This window comes from Talaromyces proteolyticus (genome assembly GCF_021365285.1).
Source record: "Talaromyces proteolyticus strain PMI_201 chromosome Unknown BGW36scaffold_4, whole genome shotgun sequence".
Classification (NCBI taxonomy): Eukaryota; Fungi; Ascomycota; class Eurotiomycetes; order Eurotiales; family Trichocomaceae; genus Talaromyces; species Talaromyces proteolyticus.
Genome location: NW_025764280.1, coordinates 1,565,270 through 1,589,517, shown reverse-complemented (window position 1 = coordinate 1,589,517; position 24,248 = coordinate 1,565,270). Strand labels below are relative to the sequence as shown.

The following is a 24,248-nucleotide window of genomic DNA, read 5'->3' as shown; positions in this document are numbered from 1 at the left end:
TTCTTGGTAGTGTGAAGGTGCCGCGAATTTACTTTGCAGGCAATGTAAATCTTTATACCACGCCCTATTTGCAGCTCATCCCTTGCAATATTAATTTGTTTAGGCAGATTAATGGCCGAGATGTCCTCATGCAGGAAAAAATACCTGGAGTTGGACTGAATATTGCCTGCCAATACATCTCTCAGTCCCAGAGGGAGTCATTCAAGCAACAAGCACGAAATATCCTACGACAACTAAACACAATCAGGCTACCCCTTTCTTCTCATCATCTAGGTTATTCCTACGTAGTACTAGATCCAGATCCAGTTTCTCACCGAGGCATTCCAGAGCTAAAAGAAGAACTCACATTCTCCACGACTGAGAAGAACCGCACCGATCCCGATGATCTCGGTTGGAACGACCTGTACGTGGATGCTTCGGTTTAATGAGCGGGTTCTCACGTGCACTAGGGAACAGTTTGTGTGTAGATATAGGTGTATCAACCAAAACTAATGTATCCATCACCTCGTCGAATTTTTCAAACTATCAACTAAAAATACATCTCACGCAGAACCAAAATACACAAACACGGTTGCAGGAAGCAGGAAAAAAAAGCAAAATTTCCCTCGCAATCACGGTATATACAATGAAGTTGGAAATCTTATCATGAACAAAGAAATTTCGCCCTATTCCAAAATACCTCCCAGCTTCAAAACGAAAAGTGCAGAATGTAAACAACTACAAAAAGGAATAAAACAACATCAGAGAGTATAAGTAATTAAACGCCGTTCATGATCCAGAATTTTCCCGGAAATCGAATCATTGATATTCATCATGCATGTGAGAAATAGAGAGAGATATGTGGAAGTGGCTTCTAAGTAAACTCGACACTATGCTGGGCTTGTTGCCTTGCTCGTGCTTGAGCCCGCTCAGCCCTGCGCCGTCTCCGATTATTTGCATAATCAGCACTTGCCTCGGTGCCTGTCCAGGTCGGCGACGTGATACTTGCGGTAGGAGGATATTGAAGGTTTGATGGGGGTGGGTGAGGCATTGATGTTTGACTGGTGGCTGCGTAGGACGCAGCTGGAGGAGGACCTGATAGAGGAGGGCGAGGTATCGATGCTTGGCTAGTAGCAGCATAAGATGCTGCTGGAGGAGGGCCAGGTGGAGGAGGTGGAATAGCCGCGGTGGCCCCAGACTCTGCTGCGCGAGCAGCCGCCTGCTCTCGTTGGACTTGTTCTGTTTGACGACGCTCCATCTCCTCGACTCGTCGCCATCGGTCAGAGCCTCCTGCTCCTTCATTACCTGACAGTGAACTAGCGCTACCGCGTCTCCTCGAACCGCGACGTTCCCTTGATCGACGTTTTGATTCTCTGTTAGCTGCCGCTTCTTCTTCAGTAAGCCGCCGCAGAGTGACGTGACGTCCATCATTGTGCATTTTGACTTTGACAGACACTGGTGGTGATGAAACGTCATCACGTCGATCGTCTCGTCGTCTTGCTCGGCTACTACTGCTACGACGGCGGCTGGCTTCTCCGGCGACTGCGCCTGCAGCAGCTCCCACAGCAGCAGCTTCAAGCTCTGTACCAGCTGCACTTTCGCCATATCCATGGGCTGGAGGAACGGGCGGAGCAGTTGAGGAACCGTCTATGACCCCCCCAGTCACCATTGCTTCCTGGGTACGATTCCCCCGGCGCGTTGGTTGCGGGGTAATGTCCGAAGTCATGTCGCTAGAGAGCACGGATTGCGAAGGCCGTTGTCTGCGAGGGAAAAATCCATCACCAGTGTATTTTCGTTTACTGTTCGCCCTAGCTAGTCGCTCCTCTTCCATGTCTCGACGCTTAATCTCGTCTATACGCCGTTGCTCGTCGTTGTCTTTTCGACGCTTAAACAGGTTTCGAACAGCGGCAATGGCGCCCGCCCCAAGGATTGCATTGCGAACCCCATGGCCTTGTTCGTCCTCGGCGTGGGTGTAGTAGCTATAATCCGTAGAGCTATAGCTCTGCCGTCTGGCGGGATGTAAGTACGGACCCTGATTTCCTGGAGCCGGAGGAGGAGGAGGGCGGCCTTCTTCAACTCTACTCATGGTCTCCTCTGTCAAGCTATCGCTGCGAGCATGTGCTGGTCGATAACGGCCAGACTCGTTATCACTTTCTCTTTGTCGTCTTCTATCAAAGAATGATTTCGCCAGTGCAGCCGCTCCACCAATGGCGCCGATCTCGAGTAGACGCTTTCCCCAGCCGGTTCGACGTTCCGACCGTTCTTCATCGGAATATTTATCATCATAATAGGAGCTCTGAACATCCTCTTCAGCGTGTTTATGTGACCGACTGTGGAAAAGCTTTAGTAATCCTGCACCTGCAAGGGCGGCGGCTGCTGTGCGACCAAGCCCACTATGACGCCTTTCCTCTGGAGGAGCAGATGGCCCTGACACATAGCTGCCACGACTATCATATCCGGATTCATGGCCCGACCCGCCTTCATCGTAAAGATAAGAAAGGATAAAGAAAAGAGCAAGCCAAAAGAAGCCAGCAATTGAAAATAGGATGAATAGAGATTTTGGGGAACCATATAGAGTTAGACCGAGCGGAATCTGTACAATGCCCAGAATTGCTGTAGCCCATCCCAACCACCTATGAATCTGCAAGATTGTATTAGACAAATGATAAAGCCGGGAAATATACCGGGAAACATACAACTAGCTTTAGTGGAGAACGGTATCGTCTTTTTCCCAGCTCTACCTTGTGGGACATCCATCCCCAGAGCGCTTGGAATATAACCAAAACGTATATAGCCAATCCAATTCCATGGTGTGGGTTTGTCAGGCTCCGTCGTGGCCCAACAGCGAACCATCCCAGTATAAAAACGACTGTCGATAATAGCAATGTCAGCACCTGAAGCCACGAGTGATATTTATATGCCCAGTAGCGATCCCGTATCGGATAGTATCGAACAATTAAAATCGCGGCTGGTACAAAGAAAAGGAAAACAATCGTTGCGATTACTCCGTGTGCTATTATCATAGAGTGGTAACCCGCCATGTCTCTGAATCGATTACCCATGCCTATTCAAGTCAGAATAAACCGGCAACTCCAGGAATTTGTTAGTAATTGGATACGCACCGTTATATCGCATAGTATCAAAGTTGAGTCCCATCAGGTTAGGGAGTAGAAATGTATTGCGCGTGCTGTCCCAGGTTCCATCACCAACATACATTGTGTCGGACGCATAGACACTGCTCCCCGGAGGGGAGAGCGAGTCTGTCATTGTGTCCTTTGTGTATAGAAGTTGCTTTTCAGATGCGTGCCTACCACGCCGTCCACGTGGGCTCTAAAGTCGTGGAATGCTAGATTCAATGGAGGCGATCCCGCAAGATCCCCCACTTCGAAGAATGTACCATGCGACGTCAAGTTGATGGTTCTCAAAGCGCAACACTATCGATAGAGGCTTTTATGCGGAGTTATCGTCTGTACCCGACTTTTGCAAGGCTGAATTGATAACAGCGATGCTCAGACGGAGCAGGATTTGGGCGATTCTGCTTACGAGGTCTTGATGTTGACAGCGGGGTAACAGACTCAAGCAGCAAAAAGGATTCCGTACAGATGGAGGGTTTTGCACATCGAGATGAATTGGCGTGGGTGAGAGATGGAGCAGGAGAGATGGTCGTTGGGCTGCGGGCACAACATTCTGCTGTTTCGAGTTTAGCCACGGGGCTTGCCGTGCGTTGTTGTGGACAACGAGCGGCGCTAGTGGAGAGTGCGGCCTGAGGCAGCAATCACACCTTATCGATCACGCAAAAGCGGGTCCATCTGATAGCTTATCTCGAGTCACCTCCGTACAACCACATCTTCACCATTTTTCTCCAGGCTGTACATGGACCGCCTGCCTTGCTCTGGTACATATTAATATAATTACATATAGCGTGACTGTTTTCGCCAGTACGCGATGGGTAGCCCGTCTCCGCTGGAGATCTTCGTCAAGCTCTTGTCATGGTATGTTGTGCCGCCCATCTCCGCTCAACGACAGCTCAGATGCTGACTTTACTGCTTCTCTGGTCTAGGCTACTGGGCTGGATATAGTAAGTATATACCTGTATGAGGCGTTTATGGCTCTTGTTCTTACAAGATACAGCATGCTTTGCTGGTCGCTCTCCTTCTATCCCCAGCCAATCAACAATTTCCGCCGTCGTTCTACCTACGGCCTAGCTATCGATTTCCCGACCATTAACGTGCTCGGATTTGTCTGCTATACTGTATATGCGGCGGTGTTTCTGTACTCCCCGCTGATCCAAGAGCAATATGCAGCGCGTAATCCGCATTCTCCAAAGCCTTCGGTGCGGTTCAATGACCTGGCATTTGCCGTTCATGCCGTCATCCTTAGCACACTCGTATACACGCAGTTCTACCCTTCTATCTGGGGCTTCAAGGTAGCAAAATATCAGCGAGTAAGCAAGCCGATTGCAGGCCTCTTCTGGGGGTCTTTAATAGCAATCGCTCTGTTAGCGTGGATCGTCGTTACTAAGAGCCCGGATGGTGGCTCCGATCCATATTCTTGGGCCTGGATTGATCTTGTACGTTATAAACCCATCTCTTGTTTGGCTACAAAAAAATCATGCTAACTGTCATAATAGCTCTACGGCATTTCATATGTAAAAGTCGTCGTCACTGTAGTCAAGTACGTTCCGCAAGCGTGGCTCAACTACAAACGCAAGTCCACAGTAGGATGGGACATTCGACAGATCATTCTCGACCTGTCTGGCGGAGTTCTTTCTATTGGTCAGCTGATATTGGACTCGAGTTTTGATGCTGACTGGAGCGCTGTGACCGGGAATCCCATCAAATTCTTGCTGGGTAATGTTTCCATCATTTTTGACGTACTTTTCGTCGTCCAGCATTATATTCTCTATAAAGACCGGACAGACAAAGAGTCGGATGATATCAATAACGTCCCGAATTTAAGGACGCCACTTCTTTCTGAAGATGGCGGTCTCCCTCAATAGAGCAATAAGATCTAGCATTTTCTAATGCATTGCGGTGGGATATGGACGGAGTCACTTGGATATTTTCATGGCAGTCTTTCGCGGGCACAGATACTACTTGCCCTGCACAGCATTGAGCGCTTCCGGCTGTCGTTTGCATCCTCAGTCACCGAAGGCAGCCTGATTCAAAGCAGCAGAATTTTCATGGCCTCAACGTGCTTAGCATGACAATGTAACATTGGGAAACCCCCAAATATCGAGAGTATCTACACTAGAGTTATGAAACGGCCGGTGACCATCTCCAGTAGCGTTACTACACCCCCAGGCTTGGTATGACAACTCATCATTCGGGTGTAGGGCGTAGTAATACTGGCGATAACTGATGTGATCTGGTCAGTTGTCATTCAATTTACACTGATTTTGTTCTATATTTGGTATTTATAAAATCCAATGGTATCAGATCATGGTGAGGTCAAACTGGAAGAAAAGAGCGTATTAGTCAACTGCGACAGATAAGAAGCGAGAAGTACCAGGTGTGGTTCGACAGTGTATGTGATTTACAGCTAATTGCTACTATGTTATCGCCACAAAGCAGTGGTCGAGGAGCCACGTGAGAAGAGGGGGCAGTCTGTCTCCTCCATCCTACATATACTAGTACATGACTCGTTAATAACAAAAATGGACATAGTTCTCCCTCCACTCTTGATCCCCCACGTGAGGATTCAGAAGGAGCCGGGTTGTCGATTATGAGTTAAGTTATGCCGAGCTAGTGCCACGCGGGAACTTGTTGCGATGTACAGAAAGAAGTATTCCTGGTAGGGATTGTTACCTGAGTAATTTACCTGCAGTATAAAGTTAAATTGCTGACGCTAGCACCCTCTGCTTCTACTTCTAGCATCTACCCCGCCAGTCCTAAGCCTTTTGAAGTCGGCTTGGCCACGCTAACCTACTAAGTTTTCTTGGATGTCGATCAGGAAAATTTATGGGACTGCACTAGTCAACAATACTCCCTAACCCTGCATGCATTCGGATCCTTTTGATGGACGCCAGCTGGCTAGCCCTATCTGTCACCCGGTGCCATGCCTTTGTTGTATGCAGTTTAATGATCAACAATCTCATTTTGGGATTCGCATGAATTTCGTCGGCGGCCTCCGGACGGAGTCAGACGCAGTCATGTTTCATTGTTATGCCACTCCATGAAGGAGCATTCACGTGAAATGGTAGCCCCAGGCGCCATCCAAGCCATTTACAGACAATTAGGACCGGATAATACCCATGAGGGCTTAATATCTGGGGGACCTTTACTAATAATCACCAGCATGATCTTCGCACTTATACGCCTACGACCCAACGGCCATCTCCAAAGAGTACTGTGGAGATAATCTTATTTGTCTTGAAAAATCACGAAAGATCCAATCGTGAAGTGGCTGCTGTCGCAGTTACTACTGGACTGGGTCATTGCGGCTAGCCTGTTGGCATATGATATTGCTTTTTCTCTTTGTCCTTCTGGGTGTTCTTCTTGATAGCCAGCGTGACTGGAGATGCTAGCTGCAGGAGAGAATAGTATCAACCACATGTGCAGGCGGACTTTACTGCAGGTCGTTCCTCACTTGTTAGTTCAGGGGGGCTCGAAACATGATGAACATGGATAGATCGTGCAACGAAGCGCATTGGACCATTGGCCATTGCTGGAGGTGCATTCTAAAGCACAAGAGCCAATTCTTACCAGACCTAGAACCCTGATTTCATTGGACATGATGCATTTGAGTTTGACGGTTTGGTTTTATTGCTATCAGACAGGGGGGCTACTCGCATGTGAAGGCCAACGCCACTACCTAGCCACTACTATTAGCAAAGCTCCACATTACCTACACCGTGGAGTATGTACTGGGCAAGATGAACTCGTACTGTGTGTGGTGAGTGTGTATGCATCCGAAAATTCCAGATTTTGGGGATAGCATATGAGCCATTCACTTATCGTTGAATCTTTTGTTGAGTCTATTGGGGGCTACCTTTCACAGTAGGATGTTGTATCTTCTGATCTACATTCTTTAGAAAGAGTACAAGAATTAGACAACATGTCCAAGCAGAAAGTCATGATGGGGCTAATAATACAACACAGAATAAGGTTAAGCGGCATGAATAAAATGAACTGTGGCAGAAGGTGGGTAACGCAGTCAGTACTGTCGAATAGTATGGAGTAGTACACTATGATTTAATATTACCAAATGCAAAGGCCTGCAATGAATGTAACGGGATACTAAGAAATGGATAGCACTGGAAATGGGAGGGTTGACTCTATAACTCATGCTTGCTAAGTAATTCGTCACTTACATATGTGGTTTTAATATCATCCAGACTGAATAATCATAACCGCATACAGCCCGGATAGCTACATGTATGTGTACCAGTATCTCAACCGTAGAAAGACAGAAGCACAAGTCTCGTTCTCACGGCACATATTTTGTCGCCCCTCCAAGATCTCCAGTCTTTTTTTTAGAGTCATCCAGTCACCGTGGCGGTTTCATTCAACACCGAGTCAATGCATTAATCACGGACCACCCCGAGGGGGCGGCTTTTGACTACCAAAAAAAACCCACCCCCGTTTGTATCCTGACAATGTACGTGCATATGGGAAGGATTTCGATGCTTAGACTCCGGAGGATCAACTGAAGCTCCATGATCGGTGTGTGCCTGAGTTCGGGCCACCAATGCACGAGCTTTCCTTACTTTTGCCCGCCATAGACAGCACCACCCAGTGTGGCACCCACCCCTGCGTATGCCTTATGGATCCTTCTGAGCACTGATCAATGTCTTTGATGCTCGTGCAATCGGATTTTGACTTATATAAGGAAGGCCATTGCGGCACATAAACCCTTGTTGATAGCCCTCACTCTTTTCATCATCAAAGTCATCAACGAGACTTATCTTTACAGCTGATGACTTAACTGAGAAACCAGAATTGTTATTATTAGATTCGCCCCTCTCTGGAAGGTGACACCATTTCCTTCACAGAACTGATTGATGACTGTTGCTTATTCAGTTTCCTCCTTTTGTGTCGTAACATCAATTATCTTTGCTATATAAAATCTTGACAAAAAGCATCATGGCGTTCACAATGATGTATCCATTCCTTGTGTCTGATATCTACGCATCTCCTTCTTTCAGCGGAAAACTGCCCTACATTCTCGATATGTCAGATTTCTTCTCCGACCAGGCCAAACGGGCCCTCGAAGGAGACGACGAGATGGCCCACCATCTCTTTAGCGATATAGCATCTTCAACTACGTGCCAACAACCTCACACAACGGTCCTAACAACAGGCTACACATTGAACGTGCCGGCTGCTGCCGCTGCTCCGGGATACTACGGGCATGGGTACTATCACAGTAACCATCCCCAATACACGGAGGACGGAGCATACGGCGCAGCGAACACTACATCAATGATGGGTTATCAACCCCACCACAATGGTCCCGTCTCTGGTCCGGCGATGGGCCAAGGATATGCCACCAGCGAGTCACCAGTGGGATACTCATCGCCCATGTCTCAAATCACGTCTCCAATAGCTTCTACTTCGCCTTCTTCTTATCACGCACACCATCGTCACCATCAGCGGCGACAATCTTCGCGGGCTTTGACGCATCGATCTGAATCGCCCGATGCGGGCGATCTGGCCGACTACGGGGTTCGCAACCCCGATGGCACGTGGCGTTGTGCCCATCCCGGCTGCTCGTCAAAAACGGTATTCACGCGTGCCTGTGATTTGAGGAAGCACTATAATCGACATAAAAAATACCTCTTTTGTCGATTCGAGGGTTGCCCCCAAGCTACCGATGGTGGATTTTCTAGCAAAAAGGACCGAGCCCGGCACGAAGCTAAACACAACCCACAGATTACATGCGAATGGAATGGGTGTGACCGCGTGTTCAGCCGGGTCGACAATATGAAAGACCATGTACGGCGGATTCACCACCGGGGGAGTCGATGATGATGATGGCATCGATGGATAGGATCTGATTTGACGACTCGTGTTTTTTGAGAGAGCATTGCTTGGAGTTCATCTGTTGCATTTCGCTAGCACCACTCTTTGTTGCTATTCGCACAATACCATCCTGCTATGTATTATTAGTTACCATATTATTATTATTATTTTCCGGGAGAATTGAACACGCTTATTGATTGATTGACGGACTTACTGATGCTCTTGTAACCTGTTTAGCGTCTGAGACAGCGGTTTCAAAAGCACCCCACAGTTATAACACCATCATGAGAGACAGTAATCTACGAGGTGTTCAGCCTTCTGACCATTATTGGGAACATCACAGATTCCTGGCCTGCGGGTGGATCAGACGTGGCAAATCAATCGGCAGATCTCGAGGCTCCGGGGGTGATTGGGCGATCCCTGCGATTGGGGCGGACAGATTGAGCAGGAGTCGCCAGCACCGCGAACGATTAGTGGTCGCTGTTGAACTGTCCGCGGGCCCCGCTACTGCAAGACCAAGTATTCAGGAAAAGGGTGAGTAGCCCTGATTAGGGCTACACTAACCCAAATTATAATTACATGCCACGGAAGCCCCTGCCGTGCCGCGCGGGCAGTGCCACTTAATGTCTAGATTAGGTAGTCGATTTGTGGGGGCGGCAGCGCTAGGTCCAACCTGGTGCCAGCCGGCACTGCCCAAAGCGGTCCTGCCCCCCACGTGGCAGGTTTTACCGGGGTCTCTTCCTCTGTTACTTCCTCCGTCTCTTCACTTGGTTACTGAGAGCTCTTCCTGATCAGGAATGATCGCCTGCCGATCGCCTGCTGTGCGTCTTGTCTCCTTCCTTATCTATCCATCGCTAGCCGTCTTAGGCCTTGGTACATCGTGCGACTATACGAAGCTGGACGGATCCATCCTATACTCAACGTATAACCATCACAGTTACACTACTACCGCGAGCCTTGAGTATGGTGCATGCTCTGCAGATAATGGCAGACGCCCTCTTCGTATGTCGTTAACCGCGGAAGTATGCACCCCGGAAGCGAGCAAGAGCATGCTCATCATCGTCCTCTTTGGGTCAGGCAAAGGGTCGCGGGGCTAGCATTCATATTGCATGTGCTAATTGCTACCACACAAGAGGCGCAGCCACCACCAGCTGCTTAATTAATATTATTATTAATATTTACACGTGAGTTTAACTCGATCTGCCACAGCTTCTTCATACAGAATACGGAGCGTTTAAACTGGCTCTGAGTCTCAGACAGTGAGGTAGATTCGGAGTGTACGTCCGTCCTAAATCTGAAACCGTTTCTACTTTCTGTATACATCTCTTTGCCTTTCCCTATCGGTTTTATTGGTGAAAAAGGCTACTAGATATCTCGCACTGACGAGACGTCTATCTCAGAATTCATTCCCCATGCGTTTCCCCACTTCTCATTACAAAGATGTGGGCATGGGAGCTCTCTTGTTAGTCATAACGTCAGGAAGTAGCATCGGGACTATCGCTTTGCATTAGTCCTATTTGCCTACAAATGCAGGATCAGGAGCCCAGTTAGTCTTGTCCAGTTTGGCATGGCTCGGGTGGGGTCCACGTTGGAAATTCGCATTATGTCATTGAAGGCAATAATTATACAACTAAGCAGCCATTAACATTAACATTAATATTAATATTCTAGATGAATTATCGAACTTGTCAATCCTTCTTCTCTGAGTCGGAATAAAAATAAAGTCCGCGGTTTGTGATACTGAGTCAGGTGGCAGGCGGGGAGATTAATTATTCAGTCGCTCTTCGACGTGGCACAATTATTATATACCAGCCACACAACTTGACCTTGACTCTGCTGACCCGACTAGTCTCACGCCCATGCACACCATGCACACAGCAGCTGCAGGCATGTAGACTCACTCTCAATGGCCCTTCAAATTGCCGACTACCGACCCGGATATCCTTCCTTGGCTAGCTTCGACCACTCTTTGCATTCTGGCCTGGACAAGCCTTATAGCGAGAGCAGCTGCATGTTGGCCATTCCAATTGTGGATAGAGGGGAGTAAAAAGAAATAATTCTGCCTACTTATATATTTTACTATGTTTTAAACTTTTTACCACTTGATTGATTGTGGTTTAAATTTGAGTTTTGATCAACAGCTGTAAAGCTTCATAGATTGTTCGGCGAGAATATTGGTGTAGGTGATCGACCAATACCGCTTTATGAATATCCGAATATTTGGGCTGTATGGTAATTACAATATTTATTTCGGAACTTGGTTCTTTAGGATATACCCGCTTAGGATAGATTCCGCTGGTCAACAAACTTCGCTTCTATGCTATACATATATTAGCGGACTGTAGACGCAGCAGGAGAAAAAGAAATAAAAAATTAAGTAGTCTTGGCATTATTAATTACTGCGGTAGTTTGCTTTTTATAAGCTTGGAAGTTCGTAGTGTGTGTGACTGTAATTTATTTATCGCTAATGCTCCTTGTGCATATGGTCACTGTATGTAATGTCATCATAGCCAGGTACCAACTTTGAGCGCTTGAGCCGAAACAGCTTTGAGACAAGGCAGACTCATTATGAAAGAACCAATTTTATTAGTATTTATTTTCTAGTCCAGTTTCGTATTTTCCCATCCTCGATATTAATAGAATACAAATTATTTATAATACCATCGAATTGAATTGTGAACATCAACAATCTCCCAAGCGAGGTCCCATCACGGCCCCAACTTCAGCGCCAAGTCATCAATTGATGATGCTCTCCTCAGCATTAATCCCTGCTCCTCATAATCTATACATAGAACCGGACATAAAACGCCCACTGTGTCAGAACCTTGATTTTGTGTATATCCCAGCAGGATGGCGAGACTATTAATAGCTGGGAATAAAAATAAATATCAAAATCAAACTAATCATAAATTGCTACAGATGTGCTATTTATATCAAGCTATGCCATTTATACCGGATAATAAAGGGAATGCTGACTCTTCGGAACATATGCGTGATGGTTGGTAGCGCGTCAAGTAGAGGTGAATCAAAGCAATTTCCTTTTTCTTACGCTTGTTGCTTCGCCACTGTAATATTCTCCTTTGGATATATGCTCGGATCGAAGCATGCAATTTGAGGGTTCAACATTGAATTGTGCCAATGTTATAGATTAATTATCAATATCAAATAAATTGGAACACAATAGCTTACTTCAATTGCCAGAATCAATTTTGATGGCTCGAGTTTTTACTTCAACGTGGAGGATTAATTTAATTCGGCGAGCGTTAGCTACTACTTGATATAAAGTAATATTATATTCTGGATGTATGATATTTTTCTTTAGACTTTTCATGCTCTTTAGCTATGCTATCGTCCAAAACAGAATAAAGAGAAACGAAAGAAATAAATGGGAATAGAACCGGATAAGAATGAGAAAATATCAGCTTATAAATGTATGAAATCAAAGAATACATTATCTTCCACCATCTTAACGGCTGATTGTATTAAACTATTAATGAAAATAAATAACAGAGATAATAGAGATGGTGTATATGATGGATATAAGGATGATCAATAAAAACCAATATTATCGAAGGAGAAAATCAAGAAAAAATTGGAATATAGGAGAGGCTTTTGTGGGAGACTGAGAATAGACACTGTTTGTTTCCAGATTCGAACGCGGTGGCCCATGACAATAATCAATGCCGACAATAGGAGTTCAATGGTAAACTATTATTATATAGTTTCAATTATACTTATATCTATAATATCTCTTACATTTATTACATGTTAGATTAAATGTATTAATTATACTGTCAAATAACCACTATAATAATGATACAAGTCATTGTATGGAGGCCGAGAGGGAAGAACATTGAAAATTTGTATGGGAGTTACTAGAAATGGTCGAGGGCAAAAGAACATATAAACAACTGTACGAAGTTAATAGGTCAGTGTCTGCACTTCGCTACAAGTCTAGGACATCGGGATGAACAAGCGCTTCATTGCTTCTGAGGGGTTATCATCCCATTCAATTCACCTATATCAATTGAAATATAGCCGAAATAATTCTTGTCAAATGGAAAATGAACATGGGCTAGTAACAATATCACTCTCTCCATCCTATCACCTAGAAAGACACATCTCTTTCTCTATCAAGCTTGTTCGCTACGCTCTTCGAGGTGTTCCTGCTCTGCAACGTCGGCTTTTTTCTCTTTCTTTTCGGTCCAAGTAATGGTTGGTTTCCAATGAATACTCTTTCTAGCGGAGCTAACTTCATTGTAGAGTTGATCGACTTCCTCCAAGGTCAATCCCTTGGTCTCATAGATCAGGAAATATACGAAAGTAATGCAGAGGAAGCAGCAGCCAAACCAGATAAAGAAAATCTTAGATTGCAAGTTTGCATTACCGGGCCCGTAGTTAACCAAATACGGAGTAGAGAAGCTGAGTGCCCAGTTGAGCAGCCAATTTGTGGCGGTGGTCATAGAGAGAGACTTGGCTCGGGTCTTCAGGGGGAAGATTTCTCCGGTAACAACCCTACGATTTGTCGTTAGTTAATTATCAATTGAAGTAAACAAGAGGAAAGTCGGCCCTACCAAGCAATTGGACCCCAAGAAGCAGCAAAAAAGAAGATATAGATGCAAATGAAAGCTATGGCCGCTTTCTGTGCCATTACGTTGTGAACAATGATATTTCCAAGCGCATCCTGGCTGGTGGTAGTTGTTCCTAGCACTGCAACGAGAAGTTGGGACACAGTCATGCCAATGGCACCGTAGAGCAAGACTGGACGTCTCCCCCATTTGTCGATGGCATAAAGACCTGGAATTGTAGAACCGACGTTGACACAGCTGGTAATCAAGCTAATGACAAACTCATTTTGGAATCCAGAATTCTTGAAGAATTGTGTGCCGTAATAGAAAATGAAGTTGATGCCCGTTAATTGCTGAAGCCCTTGGAGAAGACATCCAGTTAGAAGCCGCTTTCCCAGACTACCTCGGAAACAATCCAAGTAGGTGGCACTGCCAACGCTCATTTCAAAGTCGTGGTTGGCCTGGATTTCAGCGAGTTCCTCGAGCACGGCTGGATGGTCTGGCGAGAGACGTCTGAGTTTAGCTAGGTTTCGGATCGCAGCGTCGTGGTTATCTCTCTTGATCATGTAGCGAGGCGTTTCCGGGAGGATCAGCATGCCAACCACCAGGACGATGGCCCAAGCGAATTGAACGGCAATGGGGATACGGTAAGAGCTAGTGTCATTATTGCCATGAGTGGCGTTATTAACAACCGACGCCAGCAACAGACCGACGGTAATGGCAAATTGATAGGAGCCGACGATAAAGCCACGGATCCATTTCGGGGCCGTCTCAGACTGATAAAGGGGGACTTTTCAACACGAATATCTGATTAGTGGCTGCGCAACAAGTCATGTACAACATTGTTACTTACTCAAGGCGGAGACCAAACCAACACCAAAGCCAGCAAAGAAGCGTCCCGCTAGGAAAAGGGGGATTGCTGTTGCCGCAGTCTGCAAAATGACTCCCAGAGTAAAGACGCCGGTGGAAGCAATTAGTCCCATACGCCGGCCAATGAAGTCTCCCATAGGAGCAGCACCCAAGGCCCCGAAAAAGGTTCCCGCAGATAGAATAGAGACAATTGCGGAAGACTGGCTGGAAGTGATGGTTAAAATGCCGTCGGCATCTCTGTAGCCGGTGGAAAATGTCCTGTCCCAGTAGGGCATGGCCAAAATACCACTGATTGTGCCGGTATCATAGCTGCATGAATATGTTGAGCTCATGCACGTTATCAAGTCTCTCATCAGATCATCCTACATACCCGAATAGAATACCACCAAAGGCAACAAATCCACTGATCAAGATGGAGGGCCATGCTTTCCCGGCCGTCCCTTCAGGCTGTTTAAGCAAGATGCCCATTATTACAACGATTTTCCTTCCCTGGAGTGGATATAAGGACAGGCTTGTACAACAGACGAGGCTAAGGAAGAGCTCAGGTTTAGATGTTGCTCAGGAAATAATGATTGAAGGATGATGCGCGGGTTTTATTTATGATCAAAATTTACCCTGGGGGTGCCGTTTCACATGCGTACTCTCCGAACCAAAGCATTAACCTTAACTAGATCCTCTCGTCTTCTCTAGTGTGAAGAGAGCGTGATGCGGAGCTGTGGGGTATCTCCGCGACCACATGAGGTCTAGAGATTAATTATGCCGGGGGGTACTTGATAGTTACTCCACAGAGTAATTTACAGGGGACGAAGGAAGCAAGCCTTGTCCAAGGGAAAAATCGTATTTGCGCCATAAGTAAACACTAAACCCCAGATAAGTACGCGCCAAGAGGATTGTGGGTGGATCCAATACACTATGTACGTACTGAGTACATCTTTCGTACAGTACTGGGTATAGAGTTACTATTGGATCAATTACTCTGTGATCCTACTTATCGGCCGTCAGACCAAACGGGGAACCCCGCTCCGGCAGTGCCTCCGACATAAACTGTCATCCATGCGTGCTGTCCTCCAATCATGCATTACGATCGGGACAGTTCGACTAATGTGGGCAAGTCAATATAAACTTCTATGGAGAGAAACCTAAAAATCCGCCCGATGGCACCTTTCAGCAGAGTCCGGCCCGTTAGTTAATACTACTTTGGTATTTCGGTGAGCCGATAAATAGTTAGTAGCTCGATGTCGTTAAGTCGGAATTTAAGGCGCTTTGAAAAATCACTTTTTGTTAGGTTGAAAATGGGCTGATATTTGAATACAGCTAAGAATCTCAATCGTGCCCGGGGAAAGTGGACATCACACAAAGCACTTCACATGATTATCGGTCTGTTTTAGCGTACAACGGCGTTAAAAAGCCAAAGTTACGGTAAAACAAATTAAAAAAGATATTGGAGAACCGTGTCAAGGCTCATACGTACTTATATTACTTATAGTCGTGTTTACATTGTTTTATCTATAGCTCTATATCTATTGAAGTAATCAAGGTGTATAAGACTGTCCTGAGAAGGACGATTGACTGCAAATATACTGGTGAAGATTGTCTCGCAACAAAGCCAGAGAAGGGCTGACCTGGGAAACCTCACTCAGCATGCGGAGGGCTGTGTGTAAGCCCTTAGTGACTTCTGGCCTGACAACTCCTTTCAGACATAGGGTCACTGATGCCTTTACAGCAGCCGCCGAAATCACAAAGACACTAAAATCATACCTATGTTAACTTCAAGCAAGACAACCCTCTCAAAAGTTGACAACGCCAACTTACCTGGTAAGCAATGTCCAAGTATGAGACTTGCATACTAGGACTGCACTTGCCGAACTGGTGATGAATTGTATGTAGCTATCAAAAAACCGTTGACAGGGAAGCAGCAAAGCCGCGTCTGCCTCTCCCACATCGATGGCCTGATAAGCGGCTGGCCAATAGATGGACGTCCTAAATGCAAAATATTGGGTCCGTAAGAATGCGGCGTGTGCTCGGTTATGAGGACTTGTATTGGTGAATTCCTCATCATCACCATCCAAAAAACAGAGGGTGTCCGGAAGATAACGGTACCATTCATCCATCTGCCGTTCTAGCTCAGCGGCGACGATCGGCGCAAATGTGAAACCGGAATCTGCATCAGTCCAGATGTACCGGGTACTGCGCTGAACCAGTTTTTGTATTGCAATCTCGGCAATAAAATATGACAGTCGGTCGTATAACGTACTAGTGTCAGATATCGGACTAGAATCTTCCAAGGTGCAGTTTGAAAGTTCAATTTCCGAAATGACATTAGTACTCAGAGGTATCGGAACCATAGTGTTCATATCGCAGATACCACTTTCAGAGAAACCAAGTTGCACCGTGAGTTCACTAGCATATCAAATCAGTCAGCTAAACCTTATATCTATGATATGGTATGCCGTACCTTTCAATCAACCAGGCAATCCAGTAACAGTTTCTAGCCATAGATAGCTGTTCTGGGTCGGCATCGTAATTGAGTCTGGGATATACTAGTTAACAATCTGCACTCATAGTACCAGTCAATTGATATTGGACAGTCTCTTTTTACCTTTTCAGAAGATTTTGGATTTTGGATGAAGCCACGGTCACGAAATCAAGAGCTCGGCAGGGTCGGAGGAGACAGTTGAAGTAGATGCTAAACAGTAGGAGGCACTGTACCCCCCGAATGGAGTCATCAATTAAGACTGATGGCAACATTTCCAACGCAGTCTGAAGGTAGATTGAACCGGCTTGCTCCCGTATCCCCTGCCAACTTGATCCGCACTCAAAAAGTGATCCAACTGTGATCACTAGGAGCGAGAGGCATGACTCTGGAGAGGTAGGAAAGGATTCTGCGATTGATTGAAGCAGCTGTTCTATGAAACTGGCATGTAAGACTGGATACCAAATGTTGATCTGTTCTAGGAAAACATCTAAAAGGCTGTACCAAAAGAATGCATCAGTTTGCTGCTCTAATCATATATTTCTTGAGAAATGTAGGCACCATGCGGGCTACTTCGGGTTATGTATTACTCACTGATTTGCGTGGTTGATATCTATCCAAATCGTGGCTTCCGGTGGTAAATGGGTCATTAAAATGGGTTCCCCACGCTCTATGAGCATTATATCTCGAGCCATGGAGGGATTAAAACCAAGAAGCCCCATGAAAGACTGGCTTTGAAGAACCATGAACGGATATCGTGGGAATATATCCTGGCCCCGGGAGAGGTTGGCATGCAGTTGTGTAGCCACAGACATCTCCCCCAAAGTTGACTCTGGTCTGAGTATACTGGTGATTTGGTCCAATCGCTCCCAAATAGCAGATATTTCCATATCAAATCTGATATCATCATAGCATTAGCTACACGTATCCTGACCCTGGATTGGCAATCAAAGAGAAAAGAGATTACACTCGTAGATAACTCACCGTGTTGGAGGAATCTCTCTGACTTCCTGATAAATGCAGTCTTTATTCCGTTTCCTACAGAAGGAGCATTTGGGCCGCAGACCGTCGCATTTTGTTCTGCGTGTCCGACAAGCATTGCACGCAAGCGAGCCTCGTCGACGCCGATTGACTGCATCGGTAGCATCCTGTGATGCCATTTTGAAGGGTTTCAATTGACAATGTGACCTTCATACACTGAACTATTGAGAAATTATATATAGACCGAGAGACTGTGGCAGTAGTGTATCGAAGTGTATGACCAGACACCGCCCAAAAATTACGAATAGCGTCATTGATTGCAGCGCATTTGGTGGGTACGGACTCATCATACATCATATTTAGTATTACTTAATTTACTTAAATGTACTTACCGGGATTGTAGTCTCAGGCTTATGATCTAGCGTAGAATCAGGTGTCTATCAGTTCAAATGTTACAATAAGAGAGTCATGTCAACTGGTCCTGTTGTAAAAGTGGATTCAGCGAAGCACAACTAAATTGGCTATGGCATTCGTTCTTAGGTTGATAGAACACTTCTAGAAGCTCTGGAGGCTTTCTAAATCCTTCTAGTTCCCTTCTAGCGTTTTTCTAGCGTTTTTCTAGCGTTTTTTCTAGTGTTCTTCTAGTGGCTTAACTATATTCCACATGCTGTGCAGTGCTTCACATGGGTCACCAACCAAAAGCCGAGCCGAAGCGTTGGTTTCCTATTCCGTCTTACGGCATATCTCGATCTACATCGTCGCCCGACGCCATTTTTCACATTATCTTCGCAACCAATCGCTTCTGGGGTCGTACAACCCGCATGTCACATACGGCAAGAGCACGGGTATTGCACATAGACTGGGCTGGCTTACTAGTGCCTGAACTCAGCCAAACTTACCACGCCGCACAGGCCGTCGGGCAAATGTCGCTTAGACACAAAGCTTGGCCATACTACTTCTGGCATCTTTTCAGCCCGATGACATGCCACACATCGGAACATGGTGGTCCGATGAACAGCAATATTTCCTCATATCTAACGTAGGGAAGCTTGCATAGCATGATAGTTGGAATCACAAGCACATGCAAGGTCTGAGTCAACACGTCCACCACTAAATAGAAACTACAGATCCTATGTACTAATGGTTTTCCTCGTTTGCCCAATAGATAAGGTTTTATACATACTAGTTCAAGTTGGAAGAGGACCGCACGGTTCAGTGAAAGTATATCTGCATCTGTTCGTGTATATATATATTTTCTTAATATTAAAGTATATACTCAAATTCAATAAAAAGTAACAATATACCTGCTACGGGGTCTTGGGAATTTGTGACTCCAAATGTTCTATACTGATTGAACCCTTGGATGATCGAATGTGCTTTCTGCCACCATCGGAGGCGTCTATCGAGGCAGAAGGAAGATCGTGGCATTCTAAATATCGAGAGGAAGAATAAGAGACTGCAAAATGTGACGCATTTAAGAGAAGCACAACTTGGGGGTGGAGATATAACATACCATAGGGTTGAACTTCGGCAAGTACGTTTTGTGGAAACAATCTGTCTCGTAATCCGTCCAGTGCGGTTTTGAAATCATCCAGGATGAGAGTGTCGCAGAGGCACTTGAATATAAAACATAGCTAGGAAAGTATTATATTAGTATTCGTTGTAATTCTTCCAAACCTTTCCTTTCCTGTGACTCTCATAACCTCATCTATATAATAACACACACACCCTTTGGTGTTTCTGTGATTCAGAAAAAAATAGGTAGAAAATAGGTGGAACTCACCTTCCAGAAAGGATTAATACCGAGCGGCATATTTCCACGTAAAACACCAGTAACGCTGAGGATGTCTAGGACAAGGAAAATAATTGATAGACACATCGATCCCAACATTAACCCGAACCGGGGGCATTCACGAACGAGTCCGATTATGCTAAGATTATAGTGCGTCTTGATTACCCACACAAAATTGCACGTTGTGTATATCCACCAAGGATCCCTGTGATAATTAGATATAACGAAAAAAAGGCATGGAGAAATAAGAAGGTATATGTGATGCCCCTACCGAAAGAGAGCCTCTAATGGGCGAATCTTGTCGTATAATTGATTGATGTCATTAAAGTAGGCAAAATTCGCGTACATCTCCAAAGCCCAGTATGGCTGAACTAGGATGATTGTTCCTATATAGAACAAGGACACTGGCCTACTCATGAAAGGCTTGTTTTTAATCCATGCGATCAAATTGTGCAGGCTCCAGGACAGAATCAGGCCGACCGCCGTTGCAGCCAGATACCAGCCGTAGGCCGGCTCCGGGACGAAAATGAATGTTCCATGAGCCATCGCAAGGACCAGCTAAAACGGAGAGAGAAGTTCGTCGGTCAATTTGGGGCCAAAACAAAGGGTGGTATATGAGAAAGTTACCTCTAGTAAAATCAGCCTATGGAGAAGAACACCAGCCCGCATATTTGCGATCGTTATCGCCGCCATGATGATCAAAGACCCAGCCATCAGGCCCTGGGCCCAGGCTTCGAGTACCAACGCATCGGGATCATTCACAGGGCGAGAGATAGACCCAATCGTCCTCTTGGAAATGAACAGATGAAATCTGTCGACCGAGGCGTTATCCAATTTTTGAAGACTCATTTTTCCAAGCTTGACACATCTTCAGATGAAAAGCAGCATGCGGGCATCTAGGGAAAGACAGATCCCAAAAAATCCCAAAAAGAAAAGCACGAAAAGAAAAGGAAAAAACACTACCAGACGGTGAGGAGCATTTCTCTCCATTTGAGTAGAACGACCCCCCTCCCAATCAAAATTGCGAGTCGTGTATCTGGTATCTACTCTCCTCTAGTGCGGGGATAAATTCTGCGGGGAAATCTACCAAAAAATATACTTCATAATACACAAACTTTCGCGGAAAATTCATAAATCAGACTTCCGCACAAATAAATTACGTTGTACAAGTAATGATATATACCAATATGGAGAGATTAAACCACAAAAATAGGTTTAATATTATTAATATATACATCAATTGAGAGAGACATATTCTTGTGCAATGAATCAAATTTCTCTACGAAAAGCGAATATCAAGCGATATTTCTGTGGAATCGTTAACTTTCCACTAGTGCTGACATCAAATCTTTTATGGCTTCTATAGGAAAGAAATAGATACGTGACTGTTGTCGCGGAGGCTAATTAGCCCTCCGCGAAAGTACGTCAAGTCCCGGCGCGAACAACTCCGAACGGTTGTGGTGGGGAAAACCAACGAGAACAGACCTCTCTCAGACTGGAATCATAATCCCTAGCCAATATTTAGCCTTGTTGCGTAAGTCCATTCCAAGATACTGAGAAGAATCTCCGAGACAAACTTCCTCACAACTAGACAATTCGATGCGCTGGAAGTCATTCTCGGCAACATAGGACTACGAAAAAGGACGGCATCATTGGAGAACGGAGCGGAAATCCCAGAACGCGAGGAATAAAATAGGAAATTATCGATCGTGTTTCCGGTGAGTTGATTTGCCCACCCCAGAAGGACAAAGCGCTGAAAATGCTTCTAGCTTGTTCTAGCCTCAATACGTAGTTACTAGGGCATTGTGTACGGACGAGTCGTATAATCTTTTGTACGCCACCGTTGAACCAATGCGCCAGTGCCATGACTCTGGTAGCATATTTGGTCGAGATTAGCCCTAAGAGCTGATGCAAGGAATGAGAATATTACAAGCAAACACAAGGCAGTATGCGTCTTGCATCTTGCATGTAGTCCTTCCATATTTTGACTAGTTCAAAGCATATTAACTTTCACTCGTTTAGTCCCAGTCCCAAAAAATAGGATGGCACCAGATACCCTCTCTACAGACGTACTTAGAATTTCGTACTATACTATAAAGAAACTGTTCTTATCACGACTGGTTTTTTATGTTTTTTTTTTGTATCAGAATCGGTTGGTCAAGATGGAATTGTCAGGCCTGGTAGAAAGACCGTCTTACACGAAAAGACGAACATTCTTAGCCTGCAAACAGTGTCGAGCACGCCGAACAAGATGTAATGGCCAGCGGCCAAAATGTTTGGGTTGTCAGAACCAGAACGCAGAATGCGTGTATCCCCAAGCTCCTGACCCTCAACCTTCACCGTGGGTGTTGCCCTCATTTGAATTCATTTTCGCCAGATAGGTCACTGTGGTAACAATGTTAGCAGATTAGAGCAAGAGCTTTCCAGCATTAAACAACGATTGGATTACATAGCCTCTACAATCACTCATGCCTTTCATCCCTCCCCTATCCAGATGCAGATGCAGAATGTAGGAGGCCCTATACCCTGTCATTTATCCAACCGCTTGATGTTTGATATACGGTCACTGATGGAGATATCACAGAAACAATATCGACCAGTCTTCCCATTCTTAGCTGTAAAATCGCCTTTGCTCATGAGATTTCTTGGTCTGGACCCCGGCTTATCCGAAATCTTGTACCGCCTGGAAAACCCCTCCTCCGGCTGCATTTCAGGAATTACCAGAGCTCCACGGGCCTCTAGCATTCCGTACGAGAGGGCTATTACGTACGGCTGGCACTGATTCCGTATTCTTCTATAAAGCTATGTAAAAGCATATCCTTACAATACCATAGGGCACTCCACGCTTTCTCCGAACACGTACATAGGTGGTATCCTATCCTACATCCTAATTTCACAAGTGAATTCTTTGACGCAAATACAAATTCTTTCCCTCCCTCAAACAAATCCTGTCAATCTTTACTGGTCGCAGCAATAGGTTTCCTGGTGGCGGGCCAGACCATGGGGTCCGCCTCTTCCCTACAGACTGCGTCATGTTATTTTGATGCCGCTCAATCTATGCTTTACTTTTCACTATTAGAAGACGACTGGAGAAGCACACAATGCCTCGTTCTTGTTAGTCTTTATTTTTCCTGTCTCTTGCGGCCACGTCAAGCACACGACTTTGCAATTCTCGCTACTTCCAAGGTTCAGAAGCTCCTCAAAATGTACTAGACTCACGAACTTCAGACACCTCCCCCTCCTCGATCATGAAATGATCTTTTCGTATTGACAGTCCTCCTAGATATACCGATGGAAATTATCCAACTGAGCTTGCTATCACACGTCGGGTTTATCGGGCAGCCTTCTTGATAGAGAGGTCCGTACGCGTTAATTTTTTGATCTCATAGAAACTAACTTCTAATCGATCTCAAAAAGTGAAATTTCTACCCAGATTGACCTAGGAGTAGATACCTCTCGCATACACCACCGAGATTATATGATCCCTTTTCCAGAAAGAGATACTGATGTTTGGAATTTCACCTCTCAATTCAAGTGTGATTCCCCAAGGTCACTAATGAGTGGAACATTTGAAAACGAGGCTGGCGAAGACCGAGTCTCTTACCTCCTGAAAGCAGTCGAACTCGAACTAATATCCCAACGGTATTCTGAAAGAATGTCCACAAATGGACTAAACGGCCATCACCACCAAACTACACCTATCACCGCAGACGAGCAGGCATTTCTGCTAGAAGAGTGGTTCGAGTCTATTCCACAAACATTACGCTTCAGTGAAGCAGTCGTAGCCAGATCGTCCCCAACAACCGTTCCCGCTTCCCGCTCACCTCTAGTCGATTTCCTTCGTCTAAAGTACTATGAATTACAGGTATCGATTTACTGGCAATACGTATACCGTGTCGTGGAAAACGGAGTTGTTGCCGATGCGGACGTCCTCGTGCACTCTAGGCTATTTTTTGATTCAGTGATGAACTTTTTGTCGCTTGCCACTGTGATTGCACCCCGTTGCGGGCCAAAACTCTGGTCATTATACACGAGGTTAGTCAAAAGATAGAAACAGCCTACAGACACGCTTACACTGAACTATCATAGTGTTTTCATTATATGCCTAGCCACCCTGAAGGTTCAAAGCATAGAATGCTTTAAGGTTATAGCACAACCTAAGGTGTTTGAACGCATCCAACATGCAGTGCAGAGCATAAGGCGACCAAACGAATGTGGTCGATCGCTAGGCTTTATGTGGTGTGTCCTTGAAGAGCAGCTACGTAACTTGAAAGCTATGTAGCCAATAATTAGGTTCAGATTTTCTTTTCTTTTTTTCTTGTGAAAGAAATCGTTCACCAGCGGTAAAGCGCGTTAGATAGAAAACTTCTCAAGGAAATATCTAACAATAAGTTCATTAAGAAAATGCCAACTTGCCTATTACAAGCTTGCACCTGCCAAGTAAATTTAAAAATCTGCGATAACTCGCAGTATTTACGCTCGGATTCCAACACCTTAATTTGTGGAACTATCGGGATAGATTTGCCTGCCAATTTGAGCAACAAATTTCCTAGAAACTATGTTGACATTATTGAACTTGCTTACAAAATTTGGGAGAGATTACTCGTAGGATAGACACCATT

The 24,248-nt window shown here is 45.4% G+C and overlaps 8 protein-coding genes across 8 annotated transcripts; 4 read left to right on the top strand and 4 right to left on the bottom strand.

Annotated features, from left to right (window-relative positions):
* Window positions 1-456: 456 nt before the first annotated feature.
* Window positions 457-3,633, bottom strand: BGW36DRAFT_459795 (uncharacterized protein). Its single transcript, XM_046222064.1, has 3 exons — window positions 3,102-3,633; window positions 2,676-3,043; window positions 457-2,620 (listed from the first exon to the last, which is right to left on the bottom strand). The coding sequence occupies exons 1-3, from the start codon at window positions 3,244-3,246 to the stop codon at window positions 854-856; spliced, it is 2,280 nt and encodes a 759-aa protein (XP_046074359.1). The 5' UTR covers window positions 3,247-3,633; the 3' UTR covers window positions 457-853.
* A 291-nt stretch (window positions 3,634-3,924) lies between these two features.
* BGW36DRAFT_425465 (putative L-cystine transporter) lies at window positions 3,925-4,978 on the top strand (the record flags this gene model as incomplete). Its single annotated transcript, XM_046220115.1, has 4 exons — window positions 3,925-3,971; window positions 4,040-4,057; window positions 4,111-4,549; window positions 4,610-4,978. 4 exons carry the CDS (start codon window positions 3,925-3,927, stop codon window positions 4,976-4,978), a joined length of 873 nt encoding a protein of 290 aa, XP_046074358.1.
* A 2,887-nt stretch (window positions 4,979-7,865) lies between these two features.
* On the top strand, window positions 7,866-9,300 carry BGW36DRAFT_374649 (uncharacterized protein). The gene has a single exon (XM_046215694.1). It carries the CDS (start codon window positions 8,064-8,066, stop codon window positions 8,946-8,948), a length of 885 nt encoding a protein of 294 aa, XP_046074357.1. The 5' UTR covers window positions 7,866-8,063; the 3' UTR covers window positions 8,949-9,300.
* A 436-nt stretch (window positions 9,301-9,736) lies between these two features.
* BGW36DRAFT_374647 (uncharacterized protein) lies at window positions 9,737-10,594 on the top strand (the record flags this gene model as incomplete). Its single annotated transcript, XM_046215693.1, has 1 exon — window positions 9,737-10,594. One exon carries the CDS (start codon window positions 9,740-9,742, stop codon window positions 10,037-10,039), a length of 300 nt encoding a protein of 99 aa, XP_046074356.1. The 3' UTR covers window positions 10,040-10,594.
* A 2,481-nt stretch (window positions 10,595-13,075) lies between these two features.
* On the bottom strand, window positions 13,076-14,848 carry BGW36DRAFT_292827 (putative MFS monosaccharide transporter; the record flags this gene model as incomplete). Its single annotated transcript, XM_046210939.1, has 4 exons — window positions 13,076-13,457; window positions 13,517-14,300; window positions 14,364-14,689; window positions 14,751-14,848. The coding sequence occupies 4 exons, from the start codon at window positions 14,846-14,848 to the stop codon at window positions 13,076-13,078; spliced, it is 1,590 nt and encodes a 529-aa protein (XP_046074355.1).
* Window positions 14,849-15,545: 697 nt separating this feature from the next.
* BGW36DRAFT_338394 (uncharacterized protein) lies at window positions 15,546-18,013 on the bottom strand (the record flags this gene model as incomplete). The annotated part of the gene is made up of 6 exons (XM_046213010.1): window positions 15,546-16,126; window positions 16,193-16,780; window positions 16,836-16,910; window positions 16,980-17,351; window positions 17,448-17,750; window positions 17,838-18,013. 6 exons carry the CDS (start codon window positions 18,011-18,013, stop codon window positions 15,913-15,915), a joined length of 1,728 nt encoding a protein of 575 aa, XP_046074354.1. The 3' UTR covers window positions 15,546-15,912.
* A 996-nt stretch (window positions 18,014-19,009) lies between these two features.
* Window positions 19,010-20,658, bottom strand: BGW36DRAFT_133667 (uncharacterized protein). Its single transcript, XM_046209376.1, has 5 exons — window positions 20,254-20,658; window positions 19,898-20,184; window positions 19,618-19,831; window positions 19,348-19,468; window positions 19,010-19,263 (listed from the first exon to the last, which is right to left on the bottom strand). The coding sequence occupies exons 1-5, from the start codon at window positions 20,473-20,475 to the stop codon at window positions 19,142-19,144; spliced, it is 966 nt and encodes a 321-aa protein (XP_046074353.1). The 5' UTR covers window positions 20,476-20,658; the 3' UTR covers window positions 19,010-19,141.
* Window positions 20,659-21,788: 1,130 nt separating this feature from the next.
* BGW36DRAFT_447416 (uncharacterized protein) lies at window positions 21,789-23,908 on the top strand (the record flags this gene model as incomplete). The annotated part of the gene is made up of 6 exons (XM_046221721.1): window positions 21,789-21,967; window positions 22,033-22,154; window positions 22,227-22,392; window positions 22,461-22,832; window positions 23,044-23,661; window positions 23,716-23,908. 6 exons carry the CDS (start codon window positions 21,789-21,791, stop codon window positions 23,906-23,908), a joined length of 1,650 nt encoding a protein of 549 aa, XP_046074352.1.
* Between the last annotated feature and the right edge of the window lie 340 nt (window positions 23,909-24,248).